This window comes from Urocitellus parryii, chromosome 12 (genome assembly GCF_045843805.1).
Source record: "Urocitellus parryii isolate mUroPar1 chromosome 12, mUroPar1.hap1, whole genome shotgun sequence".
NCBI classification, from domain to species: Eukaryota; Metazoa; Chordata; class Mammalia; order Rodentia; family Sciuridae; genus Urocitellus; species Urocitellus parryii.
Genome location: NC_135542.1, coordinates 5666736 through 5683474, shown reverse-complemented (window position 1 = coordinate 5683474; position 16739 = coordinate 5666736). Strand labels below are relative to the sequence as shown.

The following is a 16739-nucleotide window of genomic DNA, read 5'->3' as shown; positions in this document are numbered from 1 at the left end:
TTAGGTGTGTATATATTATCATCATATCATTTTATCTTGGATACAACTTGAGTAACCCTGAGTAACCCTTATCTCAAAATATTTGGGGCCAAAAGTGTGGCAGATTTCAGATTTTTTTTTTTTTTGATCCTGGAATATTTCCATATATATATACATATACACACACACATGCACATACTGGAATACTTGTGTGTGTGTGTGTGTGTGTGTGTGTGTGTGTGTGTGTGTGTATGGAATGATCTGTCTTGGGGATGGGGTCCAAGTTTAAATATGAAATTTACTTAAGCTTCATATATACCTGAAGGTAATTTAAAACAATATATTGAATGATTTTGTACATGAAATAAATTCCATGGTGTGGATTTTCCCACTTTTTTTCATGGTGTGCTCAGAATATTTTGGAGTTTGAAGCATTTCAGATTTTGGAGTTTCAAATTAGGAATGTTCAACCCATAGTTGTATTTTTTCTATCGATTTTGTGATGTCTATATTAAGAATATAAATTTTAAACTAAATTATGTTTTTTTGCAAGTACTCACTCAAGCCTTCTTTTTTCCATTTTAACTATAATATATCTGTTCATAAAATGAAATCACAGGACATCCTGACTTTGCAGATACTCAATAATATAAAATGTGCTGATAATTATGTTGCCAGACAATCAGGCTTTTCCCTTCAAAATACCAGATTATTTCCCAGGACCTCCCCTCTGAGCCTGCTGCCTGCTTTCTAACAAACGTTTATAGCTGCCCACTCTTTGCATCTTGGTTTCATTTCACAATTAGACATATGGGAAGGTTTTGAGTGATTTGCACAAGTCAGAGGAGATGAAATTGTCAGAATGTCTTAAAAACAGGAGCTTCTGACTGTTGATCCTGCATTCACCGTTGGCTCACTTTGGCTTTTGTCTCCTGTCCTTTGTTTTTCTACTGTATATTTTGGTTCTTCCCTGAGAGAGCCTCTCCATTTTCACTCCTGGCACAGATCCTGCCTGCCTTGATCTTTCATTTCGCCTCCTCCACACCCAGGCCTGTGTTGGCTTCCTGTAGGAAGAGCCAGGCATGATGATGTTTCAGTGTAGGGTCAAATCCTGCTCTTGGGAGCCAGTAGGAAATCCAGCAGAAGCCGGGGCTGAGCGGTTATGGAGGGTTGTAGAAAAAGAGATCAATTCTAGCCAGCTCCAAACATCATGGCTTCCCTGCCCCGTGGCTTGTCATTTCACCACAACCCAGCAGGCACCTGGATGCCCTGAACGTCATTAACCTCTCCGACAAGGAAACTGGGGCAGACTTTTATTGATCTCCAAGTGTGATATTTGTGCCCTCTAACAAGGAGCACATCAAGACAACGGGGATGAGAAGTCCAATCCGAAGTAGTTATGTTATTAAACAGCTTAATAGCATTCTCAAAAAATAGAACCAAAAAAAACCTTGAGAATGAAAGAGATTGATAATTGAATAATAAAAAGTGAAAATAACTATTACGTTAGAAAAAGAGGGAAAACAGTATAATTACAGCATCTCACAAGACGGTCTAACTGTGATGTGTCTGTTAAATAGTCCCATTTGCAGAGAATCTTTCATGACAAGGGGAAATGATTATCATATAGAGGGAAGAAACTAGAATGAAAAGCTATGGACACGCGAATTGTAGGAAGCCCATTATTTAACACAGAGATACATAGAACACATACACATATGGAGGCTTGGGGGGAAAAGACTGGAAGGAATGACACTGGAGTTTTGTTTTCTTATTTTCTTATTTTATTTTTGGTGCTGGGGATGGAACAAGGGCCTCATACATGCTAAACTGTGCCATACACCGAGGCACAGCCCCTCCTTGACATCAAGATTTAAATGGCAATTTTTTTTCTGAGAAGTGTGTATACATGTGTGTGTGTGAGTGTGTGTGTGTGTGTGTGTGTGTGTGTATGTGCATATATAGTGTACATATATACATGGGGCACTCAACCACTGAGCCACATCCTCAGCCCCGTTTTGTATTATATATGAGACAGGGTCTCACTGAGTGGCTTAGCATCTCATCGTTGCTGAAGCTGGCTTTGAGCTCATGGTCCTCCTGTCTCAGCCTCCCGAGCAGCTGGGATTACAGGCATGTGCCACCTTGCCTGGCTGAGAAGTATATTTTATTTTTCAAACTGGTCTGACTTTTTTCAAGTTTCATTAACATTTATTTTCCTTATAGTCAGAATAGAGGAAATATAATTTAAACATCATAAGAATCACGATTGGAAGTTTGTTTCTCAGTTTTTAAACTGAATCTCTAAGTCTGGCTTCTTCTTTTAGCTCGTGCGCTTGGTTTTCCCTGATCTTGGCACTCGGAGGCTGGGCACAAGAGGAAGCGCCAGGTGGGTTTGTAATCTTTGTTTGATTTTAAAAGTTAAAAGCAAGAACTTGGAAAAAATCACAAGATAAGTGACAATATGTGTAACACAGAACAATCAACTCTTGCCAAATAGTGTCCATAATTCAAATTCAGTCCTAGTGTCTCAACTTATTCAGAACTAAATACTGGTCTCTAATTTCTTAGGAATTTTGTTAAAATACAAAGGTCACTAGGTATATATATTTGTGTTAATGCTTTAAATGTTTAGACATGTAAATGCCTGTATTGAAATATTTAAGTAATGGCACACACAGAAGAGTGGAACTGTTTTAATTACTTTTTGAACTAAAATTTCTAAGTGGTTGCCCAATCAGCATATCTGAATTCTCTTTGGGAGGCTAGGGCCCAAGGTCGTAGTTTTAAGAAAGGAAATTCCAGCGTTATCTGGTGCATCCTTATCACAGATGTCACTCAATGATTATTGTCATTGGTTGTTTGCTTTAAATCAAGATGGAAAATCAGTGAGAAGGGTTGGAAGCCAAGTTAGGGAAGGGCCTGCCACCCATGGAGGAATTGAAGACAGTGGAAGGGTTTGCCAAACCTAACATTGGGCAGTAATTATCTTCAAAAACATTTTGTTTTGCTCTTCTGAGTCTGGACAAGCTGCTGCTGTTTGTTGGGCTCAGCAGAGGAGGACCTGGGCTGCAGAGTGGGAGCCTGGCTTCCTTACTGGGATTCTGAAAGGGGAGGGGGCCTTCGCAAAGCTAATGGCCAGGAGGCTGGGCCCCCAGGGCAGCAGGAGGCATGGCTCATCCCACCGCCTGAAGATCAGATGGTGCTCAATCCCGAGGAGGCAGAGTTGGGATCCACAAGCCCATTTCAAGGCTGCTGTGTATGAAGTCTGTGTGCTCCTGGACTTGGCTGATGTCCCAGTAAAGCCGCTTGTCCACCTAAGTTGGTTTCTGTCCCAGTAAAGCTGCTTTGTCCACCTAATGGATCTTAATTAGGCTGAAGGGCCAGTTAGCTTTTCTTAATAAGTGGAGTCATGATGGAACCCAGGAAAGAACTGCAGGTCTTTCTTTGCTATCCTGCTCTGTGTCTTCCACAAAACCTGTCCAGTAGTTTGACATAATTTTAAAGACAACTTTTGCTTTTCAGGTATCATTATGATGGAATATACATCAAGAAAACTTCTTTCTTCTATGCCCAGTATTCATACCTGCTGGGTGAGAAAAGCTATCCCAGGTCAGTGTCTGCCCTTCGGGTGCTTGGGTCCTGTTAGAACCATTCCTGTTTTCAGTGGTGTCTCACTGGCTTGAGTCCTTCTTAAGGATGGAAACACGTCAGCGCTCTAGATCAGCACACCTTTGTTAGACTCTGGCGACATTATTGGCCAGATAAATCTTTTTCCGTGGATGTTTTTATTTTGATTCTTGTCCCATTTACCAAAGCCATGTTTCACTGAGTGAGTCTCTACTCTTCTGAACCTTTCTGTAAAAGGTTCTGACACAATTGGCTACTTCTTTCTGGAACCTTCCTTTAGCCCAGAGGACTCTGTGTCATCTAATATCCAGTGACTCTTGTCTCTTAACCTCTCCCCTCCCCATTGAGTGCAGATCTACTCTGATAACCACTGTCAACCTTCCTATTGTTTGGCCCTAAGATACCTCATAACTTTTTTTTTTTTTTTTTAAATCTTTGATCTATTGGTTCCCCCAGGTCCATGACTTCCAAATCACTAGCATTGGTCCTGAGCCCTCCCACTTCCTAGGATTTTATTTCTTAGCTCTCTACCGGACTTTTCCATTTAGATGACCCACTGGAACCTCACACTCAATATGCAAAAAAACTAAATTTATAATCTCCCTCCAAATCGCCTCTGCCACATAACTTCCTTATTTCAATCTATGATACCAAACAGAATCTGTACCCAGGGTCATCCCAAAAGCACCCTTGACTCCCTTGGGTCGCAAAGTTCTGTTAATGCCTTTTTTTTTTTTCCTCCGGTTCTCCTGATTCACTCTTTTCGGTCACTGCTCTTTCCTTTAAACCCTTGTCGTCCTGCACTGAGATTACTGTTGGCCCTACTTATTAGAGGGTTCCTCATCCACAGACTTGACCAGCTTCAGATGGTGCGCCATGTGGGTAGGCCTATGATGGCTACATCCATAACAAACGTAGACAGACATTTCCCATCCGGGTCACTGTCCATCTACCCGGCCAGCATTTCTGCCAAACTGTGCATTGGGCTTCAGTTAGCATAAATAGATGCCTGGCTGTCCACGTAGCTAAGACAATTCCAGTCTCACTTGTAGTCCAGCATAATGGTCAATCGTGCCCCTTTCACTCAGAACTTTTCAAGTGTGGACAATAAGTTATTAAAAACTGGATTGCCTCCCTTTTTATGAAGCACCCTCTGTGCCAGGCACCTGCTCTGGTGGAGAGATGAGGAACCTCCTGTAAGGACCAGACAAGGTTCCTTCTCTCTGACTGCTTGATAGGGGAGCTAAGAGGAACACTTATCTGTCATACCAAGCACAACATGATACATTTCAGAAATGGACTAAAGTCCCCATGAGAGGGAGAGCACAGATTTGGGGCAGGGGAACTTGAAGGACCTGTGAGGGAGTCGGGCTTTGAGCTGAACCATGAAGGACAGATGAGAATTTTGACAGGTGGAGTGGGAGATCGAGACAGGAGGTCCGAGGATGTGCAGACTGAGGGAGGAAGATGAGCAGAGATGAAGGGAGGTGGATAAGCACTCGGAATCTCCTGCTGTCCCGCCATGGAGTTTAGTAGAGGGTGAACCTGGAGGGCAAGTTCTGAGGGCCTGGGCTGCCAGGCCAGGAGATGAGGGTTACCTCCTCTGGAGGCATCTCTTTGAGAAACAGGTGGAGCCATCATTGAAACCTCCACCAGGGCAAGAACCATGGAGCTTGGCTTATTTCTGTCCTGCTGTGGTGTGAATCTTTGGGTCCCTTTAAAGTTCATGTTAAACCGATCCCCAGTGCAACCAGAGTAAGAGAGTGATCGGGCCGTGAGGACTCCACCCTCGTGAATTAAGTCGATGATGTTAATCAAAGTGGTTTCCTGAGTGCCTGGCCCTTTGGTCTCCTCTGCCATGGGAGGAGACAGCATTCATCCTTTTGCCTTTCTGCCTTCCTCCATGTGAGGATGCAGCAACAAGGAGCCCTCTTAGGAAGCAGAGAGAGAGCCTTCACTGGACAGTGGATCCGCTGGTGCCGCCATCTTGGATTGCCCAGCCTCCAGAACTGGGAGAAACAAATCTCTTTTGTTTTTGAATTACCCTGTCTAAGGTGCTTTGTTGTCGCTGCAGGGATGAAAACACATCCCCAGTTAGGCTAGGCACTGAAGTATCTTCAGAAAACTGGAAATTGGAGATTAAGAAGAATAGATGAAGGAGGAGAGGGTGATGGGCCTGGAGATGGGCCTGGGGCTCCTGCCGTCATTTAGAAGAGCACCGTGACCAAGAAGGAGGTGGGTCAAAGGGCCTCACAGAAGCAGAGTCCTCAGGATCTGGCCGTTGGCTGAGTCAGTGTCATGGTAGGGAGCACAGATGACTCAGCCTCATGTGCCCCACAGAGGCCTCACACACAACCCCAAATACCCCAGCTCTTCCTCCTATATCTCCTCATCATCCCTTAGTCACACACAAGGAAAAGTGACATGGACAAAAACTGAGGAGTCAGGAAAGGGAGCCGTCGTGATGAGAGATTCACTTCAGCTACTGTCCCTACTCATACTGTCCCTACTATGGGCGCAGAGGTCTCCACCCCTCTGCCAACAGTGCACTCCAGAGAGGCTGCGCTGAGGTCCCAGCAGCTTTGCAGGCCAGCGCACCCCGCGGCCAGTTAACTGCAGATGGCTTGGGGAGCCCTGCACACTCGGGAAAACCACTGACCGGCAGTCCCTAGTGTCCAAGGACACTGCACTGGTTTCAGAGGGGAACAAAAATAGGCATCGCCATCATGAGGGGGAAGAGGGCTACCAGGGGCAAAGATAAGGATAAGAGTGACATTGACTGTCCCATGAGATAAGCCCCGGGCTATTCTGGTGCTCCCTGTTGAACAAATAGTTAATAACTGATGAACTTCAGTGTCTTGGCCAATTAAGGGATTTTTTAAAAAAAGCATTAAGATTGAAGGGTAACTTTCTTACCAACGCCACCTTTCAAGAAATGCTAACTGTATATTTTTGAAGGTAGAAACATATTAAGTGCTACATTGCTAAGAATCAGATATGAAAATGTTGCCTATTGTGTTTTTTATGTGAGGCCCTGTGGGAGAAAGTCTTACAAATCAGGCCTCCAGTGAGCGAGTTCATCTGTGGTTTTCCTGTAACGGAAACTCTATAACTCATCCTCCATTCATTAATTCATTCACTCAGCAAATATTTGGGTGGCCACGCACGATGAGCCAGGCCTGCTGTAGCTACTTCTGGTAAAGCAGTGAAACAGATACCCAAGACCTCTCCTCTCACTGGACTGCAGTCAGGGAGAAAGAAAATGCTGACCCCAGACAAGGGAGGTTGGGAGGGGAGTAACAGAGATCCGCTGGATTAGGCGAAGGGAACCGAAGGGAAGGTTGAGGGGGCAGAATAGGGAAGACAGCAGAATCAATCGGTCCTAACTTTCCTAGTGTATTGTGTCTGAATACACCACCAGGGTAACTCCACATCATGTACAGCCACGAGAGCGGGATCCTGAATAGAACCAGTTATACTCTATGTATGTATATTTTGCCAAAACACATTCTACTGTCATGTGTAACTAAAAAGAACAAATTAAAAGAAAAAAGAAGCTGTGATCTGAAGACAAAAAGTTGAAGGCACGTCACTTGAAGGGCTCACTGAGACTGTGTCATTTCAGCAGAAATGTGAAAAAAGGAGCCAGACAATGAAGACCTGGAGAAAAACATTCTATAAAGGGAAAAGAGCAAGTGCAAAGGGCCTGAGGTAGGGATGAGTTGAAAGATGAGATAGGAAGGCTGAAGGTGGAGCTTGGTGGATGAGCAGGAGGGTGGGAGGAGAGGACCCTAGGCAAGGAGATGAGGGAGGTAATGGAGATCAGTTAGGAGACTTTTGCAGAAGGCCTGAAGAGATGGCCCATTAGATTTTTATGGAAACACTTTAATTCTCCCAAAGAGGCAGCAATAGTAGACAATGCTACATGTGGATAAGAGTTGTTCATATCAGTTGACAGCTCTACTAGTAAGCTGTGTGATCTTAGGCAAGTCACTCAACCTCTCTCAGTTTTCTCATCCATTAAACAAAGATAATAATAGTATTTAGTTTGTGGAGCTCTTAAAAGAGTTAATATAAGAAAACATGCACAGAACAGCCTCGGGCACATGGAGGAACATATTCCTCTTGGCTTTGAAGCACTTATTGTATCATACCTGCATGGTTTTCTCAGGGTGCTTGTAGATAGTTTTTATTCCAGTTACTGTGTTTTTCAGTTCTATAATTTTAACTTGGTTCTTGTGTATGACTTTTTTTTTTTTGAAGCTACTTTTTTATTTGTTTCGAGAAGTTCATAATTACTTGTTGGAACATTTTTAGGACGGCTTGACATTCCTGTCAGGTAATCCCAGCATCTGATTTGCCTTGGTATTGTCATCTGTTGACAGTCTTTTGTCATCCCTTGTGGGTTGCCTGGCTCTTGGGGTTATGGGTAGGTTCTGTTGTCTCTTGGGCATTGTGGTTGTGATACGGAACATTCTGGATCCTGTGAAACCCTCTCCTGTAGGTAGAAGGCAGCCTCCTTAGTTAGGCTTAGCAGGGAGCTTCTGGCCTGTTTTGTGGGCTGTGGTTCCAATGACAGTTCAGTTTTAGGAGTTCTCGCGTGCTCCTCTGCTCTTTTTTCTTCTGGTGCTGCTAGAACTTCTGAGCTGTCCCCGTCTATGCCACCTGTAGGGGCTGAACCACATCCATGGGTCACAGTCTGTGGGAGTGGGGAGAGCCAGAGTGAGAGGGCCTGGGCTCCTTGTGCCCCTTGTGGGATGGAGACACACACAGGTCCTGCTGGGCCTGCGCTTCCAGTGCTCCAAGTGTGTGCTGGGCGTTTGATTGGCCCAGGGCTGCACTGTGGTCCATGCAGATGGGTCAGTGCCCTGGGCATGGGTACGTGTGCAGTGGGCAGCCCACCGGGACTTTGAAGCTGCCGCTGTGGGCAGAGTGCGCCACCAGCCCATGCCCTGGTTGCAGAGGGAAGGTTGCGGCCCCCTCTAGGTCTCTGCTGGGCCCCCCTCCTCTCTCCTAGTCCTTGGACCAGAGAGTGAAGGCTCTCCTTGGGATTTGTTTCTGTGCTTGTTGACCATGTTGGGTTGTGGATTTCTCCAGGGCCCAGCCCAGGAGCATGTGGGAGTTAGAAGGAAAACCCAGGCAACTTACCATAACTGCCACTTTCTATTCCACCTTCTTTTTTCCAGCTTTTGGAATTCTTTTATCGTCATCTTTTGGATAATTTCCAGGTTGTTGGTTGTATTAGAGGACAGAAGCAGGAAAAAGTGAATCTATAGTATCTCGGAATCTTTGATAGAAATCTTTGATAGTACCATCTTTAATAGGAACTATCTCAGATACTTCTTGAAAGCAAAATATATACATATTTATATTAATATCTATATTTATATAAATAATTTGTTGCTAGTGAGTGGAATGCTAGCAATTGTAGGGCTGCTCCTAATAAGTTAAAACATGATGAGTTAAAATTGATGGAGACTTCAGTGGTATACCACAGTGGTGTAGGCATAGACCATTCCTCTCTTCCCCTCCATCTAAAAGAAACTCTAAATCCTGGAGCTAATGTAAGAGGCAGCTGAAGGGAAACCCTGACAGGTAAAGTGAGCTGCCCTGGGACCCAGGCCCGTGTGCCCAGCACAGTGGCAGGGCACCTTGCCTCCTCCTATGCCCCCATAGCCAGCCAGTGTCTCCCAGCCCCAGCCTAGACAGCAGAGTCAGCTCAGGTGGACTCATTCTTCCTCGAGCTCCTAACTATCAGGCAAAAAGTGGGGTGGAGGTAAGTTTTAATGGAGAATCCTGCAAAGATCAATTGCCAGGGGCAGGAACGCTCTCCTTCCTCCACGAGTGTGAGGCATCCCTTTCCCACCAAAAGACACTGAGGAATGCAAGCTCATCTATCCAGAGAGACCCAGCTACACAAGCCTCCTGGTCCAGGAAGCCTCTGTCCTTCAGCTCGAGGTCCTCCTTCCCACCCAGAGGTAGCGCACCAGTAGGAAGAAGGCCTCCTCCGCGGACCACAGAGAGGAGTCCTGCAGTCCAGCCTGGGAAGCCCTTCTGCCCCCTCAGGCAGCACCAGCAGGCACCAGGTAAACCCAAGAGGCAGAAATAACACCCAAAGATGCTAAAAATTAAGCTGTTGAAAACTAAAGACAAAAGAAACCCTGAAATCCACCGGAGGGATGACACATGACCCATGGCAGAGGCTCTGATGACAACACGTTTCTGGTTCAAACCACCAAGGGGCCATAAGGAAAAGGCACTGGGTTTTTCAAGAGCTGGAAGAGAATGTATTTCAACCACGAGTTCCCATCTGGATGGCAAAATTACCCTTCAGGAATGAAGGGGAGAGAAAGACATTCTCAGGTGCAGGAAAACAAATACACCTTGCCCTAGCTCACTAACCCTTAAAGATGAGCTAAAGGAAGTCCTCTGAAAGAAATGAAATGATAACAGCAGGAAACTTGGGGCATCGGGAAAGAAGAAACACGGAGAAGAGCAGAAGGAGCCTGGTGGGGTGGCACACACCTGCAACCCCTGAGACTCAGGGGGCTGAGGCAGGAGGATTGCAAATTTGAAAGCCAGTCTGGTCCAGCCATTTAGCAAGGCTCTGTCTTAAAAAATGAAAGAGGGCTGAGAATGTAGCTCAGTGGTAGGGTGTCTCTGGCTTCAATTTTAATACTGGAGAGGGGTGGGGGAGGGAGGGAGGGAGGGAGGAAGGAAGGAGGGAGGGAGGGAAGGAAGGAAGGAGGGAGGGAAAGAAGGGGAGGAAGGGGAAAGGAGGGCAGAGAAAGAAGGAAGAATGAGGAATAGACTCTTCTTTCTTTATGAATTTTATAAATCATATTTGGTGATTGAAATAAAGGTCATAAAAACATTTGATACTCAAAACAAAGATGTTTAAATCAGGGAAGGTAAGGGGAGCTAAGTGGAAAAGAGATTTGTACCTGTTGCTCAAAGCGGTAAAATCCTGCTAGCAATAAATTGACAAGACACTCACTTCAAGTTTAATGGAAGAGTCAGGTGGCAAGTGAAAGGATGAGGGTAGGAAGGAGAGTAGAGTGAATTGGACATTGTGACCTTTGTGCATATAGGTTGACATGACCTGTGTAACTCTGCGTCACGCGCAACCAGAAGAACGAGAAATAGTACTCCATTTATGTATGATGTGTCCAAATGCATTCTGCTGTCATGTATAACTAACTAGAACACATTTTTCAATTTGTTAACAGTAAAAGGATGAGAAAATATTCAGCATGCAAACCTGAATCCCACCCTCCACCCCCACCCCCGCCACCAAGAAAAAAGGCAGGTGTAGCTGTCTTGACGTCGAATCAAGTGAACTTCAGAGAAAAGAAAGTTATGAGGGACGAAGGGGAACATGACATGGGATAGAAAGACCAGTCCCCCAGGAAGACACAGCCATCCTAAATGCGTGCCCACCTAACCCATCTGGGGAATCTCTTTCTCCCAAGTAACTAGATAGCCCTATTTCAATGAGTGGAGGCTTCCTCTAGCAAGCTCGTCAATGCCACCACTGTGTCCTAGATCCCCAAGGTCATAGGTCCCCAAGGCCATCTCCACCTCTGGAGATCCAGTAGAACCCCCAGGACTTGGCCACAGTTGTCCTCATGACTAAAGTTCACGACAGCGATGTAGGCTACACAGGCAGAACCCAAAGGGAAAAGGAAGAGGCATGTGGGGGAGCCAGCTGGGCTCCTCCCTCCCTGTCCTTCCCAGAGAGAACATGACAACAGGCACTGATCCTTCTGCCCAGGGAAGCGCAGGAGGGCCGCAGCATCCTTCCAGGTTCTCATGGAGGAGCTGGTGACCTGAGCACCTTCTGCCTAGCACCTGCCCAAATTACAGACTCCCAGAAGGAAAGCAGGTGTTCAGCACAAACCATATGATTTAATTTCTAGGCACAGCGGACCACTCTTATCAGCTAACTGTTGACTGGGAACACTCCGAGAGCCAATTTCCCAGACGCCAGCTCACGGGCCAGACTTGCAGAGAGCCTTTCTAAGGACAGAAGTCCCAGGCCTGTTATCTCTTTTCTGCACAATTGTAGAACCCAGAAAGTAGACTAAGGAAACGTTGAATTGCTCTCTTTGTGTGGGTAAATTGTGTGGTATATGAATTATCTCTCAATGAGGTTGTTAGAAAAAAAAATCACAGCAGGGTTTTCCTTAGACACAGAAAAGCTTATTCTTAAGCTATATGGAAAGGCAAATAGTTCAGACAATCTTAAAAAAAGAATATAATAGGAGGAAACACGGTACCTGAGATTAAGGCCCACTGTGTAGCAGCTGTATTCAGGTTCTGTGATATTGGTGTCAGCATAGATATTCAGATCAGTGGAACAGAGTAGAGAACCTGGAACTAGACCCACTGTGTTATGCTCAGCTGATTTTTGACAAAGGTACAAGAGTCATTCAGTGGAAGGAGGGTAGTTTTTCAGCAGATGGTGCTGGAGAGATTGGACACCCCCAGGCGACACCACGAACCTCAACCTGTATTTCATGGGTTGTATGAAAATCAACTCAGAGTAGATCAGAGGCTTGAATTTAAAATACAAGAATACAGCCAGCACCTGTAGTCCCAGCTACTTGGGAGACTGAGGCGGGAGGATTGTTTGAGTGGGATCATCTTGGGCAATATGGTGAGACCCTGTTTTAAAAAAACAAAACAAGGGCTGGGGGTAGAGCTCAGTGCTTGCCTAGCAAGCCCAAGGCCGTGTGTTTGATCCCCAGCACGGCAAAACAAAAACAAAACACAACAAAAAAACCAAAGCAAAAATAGTATGGAATCACTGGGACCTACAGTGAGGCTGGAAGTTCTTAGATTTGACATCAAGGACCTGATCCATAGCAGAAAAACTTAAGTTGAACTTCATCAAAACCAAAACACTAGATCTGGGAAATCCCACGAGAAGAGGGTGGAAAGACAAGCTACAAGGAGACGTCTGTGAATCAGCTGACAAAGGACTGGCAACTATTTTTAAAATTTGTTCTTTTTAGATAGACGTGACAGTAGAATGTATTTTGATATGTTACACATACAGGGAATAGAACTTATTCTAATTAGGATTGCATTCTTGTGGTTGTATGTGATGTGGACTTTCACTGTGTATTCATATATGAACATAGGAAAGCGATGTCTGATTCATTCTATTGTCTCTCCTATTCCCATCCTCCCTCCCTTCCCTTCATTCGCCTTTGACTAGTCCAGTGAACTTCTATTCTTCCCTCCCCATTCCACTTATTGTGTGTTAGCAGCCACATATCAAAACTAACATTCAACCTTTGGTTTTTAGGATTGGCTTATTTCCCTTAGCATGATATTCTCCAGTTCCATCCATTTACCGACAATTGCCATAATTTCATTCTTCTTTATGGCTGAGTAATATTCTAATGTGTATATATACCACATTTTCTTTATCCATTCGTCTGTTGAAGGGCATCTAGGTTGGTTTCATAGCTTAGTTATTATGAATTGAGCTGCTGCAAACATTGATGTGGCTGTGTTGCTATAGTATGCTGATTTTAAGTCTTCTGGGTATCTACCAAGGAGTGGGATAACTGGGTTAAATGGTGGTTCCAATCCAAGTTTTCTGAGGACTCTCCATTCTGCTTTCCATATTTGTTGCACCAATTTGCAGTCCTACCAGCAACATATGAGTGTACCTTTTCCCTACATTTTCTTTAAGAACTAGTTTCTAGAGTATAGAACAAATGCTTTAAACTCAACAGTACAAAAACAAATGATCCAATTAGAAAATAAGCAAAAGACATAAACATGCATCTCTCACAGAAGCAGATAAACAGCAAATAAGCACAGGAAAAGACGGTCAGCATCCTTAGTCATTAAGGAAATACCAATTAAAACCATAATGAGATGTAAGTACCTACTTATCAAATTAACTAAAATAAGAAACGGTGACAACACCCCCCTCCTCAGCTTTTTCCAACTTTGGTGAGGATGCAGAGAAACCGGATCACCAATGAATTGCTGGTAGGAATATAAAATGGTTCATCTGGGCAGTTTCTTATGAAACTAAACATAAGTTCCATTCCAACCAGCAATTTCACTTTTGAGCTTTTATCCCAGAGAAATAAAAACTAATGTCCACACAAAAACCTGTACATGAACGTTATAGCATATTTATATGTTTGGGCTATTACAATAGCCCCAAACTGGAATAAGCCCAGATGTCCTTCAACAGGTAACTGGTTAAACAGATATACCCACACCATGGAAGACTATTCAGCATTGAAGATGACTTTGTATACACAACAACTTCAGGGACTCTCCAGGGAATTTTGCTGAAGGAAAAAACCTCCAATTTCCAGAAGTCATATCCCGTAGGATTCCACTTACACAACATCGTGCAATGATAAAGTGTTTAAAATGGGGGAACATGAGGGGTTGCCAGAAGTTAGGGACCCCGGGGGGGGCGGGGTGGTAGGAGCAACACACGGGTGTGGTTATAAAAGGGCAAACCAAATCTGTCCCTGCAGTGATGGAACCGTTCAATATCTTGTCTGTGGTGGTGGGTATGTGAGCCTACAGAGATACACACACACACACACACACACACTGAGAAATGAGTTTAAGTAAAACTTTGGAAATCTGAGTAAGATTAGTGAATTGTATCATTGTCAATATCTGGTTGTGATACTGTACATTTGACCCTTCATATCCATGGTGCCACATCCTCAGATTCAACCAACCATGAAGAGAAAATATTTGGGACAAATTGCATCTGGATTGAATATACACAGACTTATTTACATAGAATTTACATCGTATTAGGTATTGTAAGTGATCTAGAGGTGATTTTTAAATACAGAGGAGGTTGTGCCTAGGTGCTGTGCAAAGACTACCTCATTTTTTATAGGGCCTGAGCACCCCCAGGCCTTTGTATCTGCAGGGGTTCGTGGAATCAGTCCCTGATGGAGACCCAGGCACAGGGGAAATGAGACCCTTGGAGATTCCCGGAAACCATTTCTCATGGATACCAAGGAATGACTGCTCTCTAGTTTTTGTAAAATAATACTGTTGGGGGAAGTGAGTCAGCATAGAAGTGATCTCTCAGTTATCTCTTATAACTGCATATAAATATACAGTTACCTCAATAAAAATTTCAATTAAAATTAATCAAGCATAACCCTATAATAATAATTTAAAAAAAGAAATGTCATGGTGGAAATATCCCCCACCCATTTCGGGGTGGCCCAGAGGTTTTAGTGTTTGCTCTGCTCACACCTGGTCCCTTTTCTCAGTTGAAGTTCCAGCCTTTCCTTTCTCTGGAAGCATTCTCCTGGCGTCCCCATCCGTGTGGACGGTGAAATGGCGGTGCAGTTGCTTCTCCTCTGGGGACGTGTGCACTGTGCATCTCTCACAGCCAGAACAGGGCTCTTCAGCACTGGGAGGCCGGTCACCAAAGGAGAAGCAGAACCCGCACACCTGGAAGTCATCAGCCCCAGGGTGTGCAGCTGGCTCCGCTCACAAATGGCTTTTAAGAGATTCTCTCTCTTTCTTGTTTAAAAGCCAAAGGGGAACCCCCCTCCCCAACCCCCAGCAAGGCTTCAGATGAGTATTTTCATTGTTCTCCAAAATTTCATGCCTCGGGGAAGCAGGTATTTTTCTGTAGTACAGCAAAGACGACGTTCAGAAACCCTCTTCCTCTTATTTGATCTAAAATTGGAATTCAATTGGGAGAGGCGAGTTGAACATTCCTTGGGGTGCAGCCCAGTGGTCGAGTGCTTGCCTCGCATGCAAAAGGGCTTGGGTTCAGTCCCCAGCAACACACACACACACACACACACACACACACACACACACACACACCTAATTAAAATACACGGTCTCAAGACCAGCCCCTGTCTCCTCCCGATGGCCTCTATATTGTCCCCCTAAGAGCCATCAGTTCAGAGGCCCAGATGCCCAGGTCTCTGGGACCCCCTAGGGCACCCCTTCCCTGAAGAAGCAGCAGGACACTGAAGGTGGCTTAGCTCTGGACACCTGAAGCAGGGGCCGGCAGCAAAGGCCCCTGGTGTTCAGTGGGTGGCGTGGGGTCGTGGTGATTCTTCCTGAAAACTGCTGAGGCAGCCTCTGTCCTGGATCCAGGAGAGACCAGTTTGATTTTTAAAACAAATGAAACTCTCGAGGGCCTGGTGTCTGTTTTCATGAAGATGACCGCAGTGTGCCGTGCCCACCATGCCCACAAGGCCCCCACGACGTCCAGAGCCCTTCCTGCCTCCGGCCTCTCAAGGGCAGCACAGTTTGGCAGGGATCAGGCTTCTCGGACTCCAGTCTTGTTTAGCTGCCAACCAGACCTGGGTATAACTGCTGACCTAGAAATTCACCGAAGAATCGAGGCCCAAGTACAGTTACTGTAGTCTGGGGGGCCACGGGGGCCAGGGGCAGGCAGTGGAGTGTGTGTGTGTGTGTGTGTGTGTGTGTGTGTGACCTAGAGAGGAGCTATGCTGAACTCACTTATATTCTTCACCTCTTGGGCAAAATCCCTGGTTAAGGGTTTGATCGTTTTCCAGATATGTGAACCCCCATGGTGTTCACTGTCAATTCTGGAATCAGGTGTGCAGGGTCTCACACGGCTCTTCAGGATCTATGGAAACTAACCCCTGCCCTCACCCACCCCCCACAATGCTCTTTTTCTCTCCCCACTCCCCAGCTTGTCCAACTCTGTGCCTTAAAAGCCTTTAAAAAGCATCCAACGCTTTGCCTTCACCACCCTGTGCCTTTGTTCTTCGGTTCCTTTGTTGTACAGCCAACTCATGAGCTCAGGGGGCTGCCTGGGAATGTGGGCCACGGGTCCACAGCTGGCTCCGCCGCTGCGTGCAGACAAAGCAGAAAGGCCGAGGGCTCATCTTCCAGCCCCGCCCTGGGGAGAGCAAGTTCTGGGGGAGCCAGCCTTCAGCCTGGCCGTTGTGGGCACCCACTGTCTGACGATGCCAGCCCCCAGTGGTTCCCTCAGAGGGTCTGCCTCCTGCAGCAGGACCTCTTTGCCTTCTGTTGGTGCAGCCGATGTACCAGAAGGGGCTGAGAGGGGGAGCTGGGTCTTTGTGGGGCCAGCCCCCCACCCCCACCCCCTGCTAGGCCTCTGATGA

The 16739-nt window shown here is 45.6% G+C and overlaps 1 protein-coding gene across 1 annotated transcript in view; it reads left to right on the top strand.

The window, feature by feature from the left end:
- The window catches only part of Rfx8 (regulatory factor X8), a 70298-nt gene that overhangs the window by 11333 nt on the left and 42226 nt on the right, over positions 1-16739 (top strand). Inside the window, exons 3-4 of the mRNA XM_026408624.2 lie at positions 2307-2368; positions 3505-3591. Coding sequence (XP_026264409.2) covers positions 2307-2368; positions 3505-3591 — 149 coding nt within the window. The remainder of the gene's footprint in view (positions 1-2306; positions 2369-3504; positions 3592-16739) is intronic.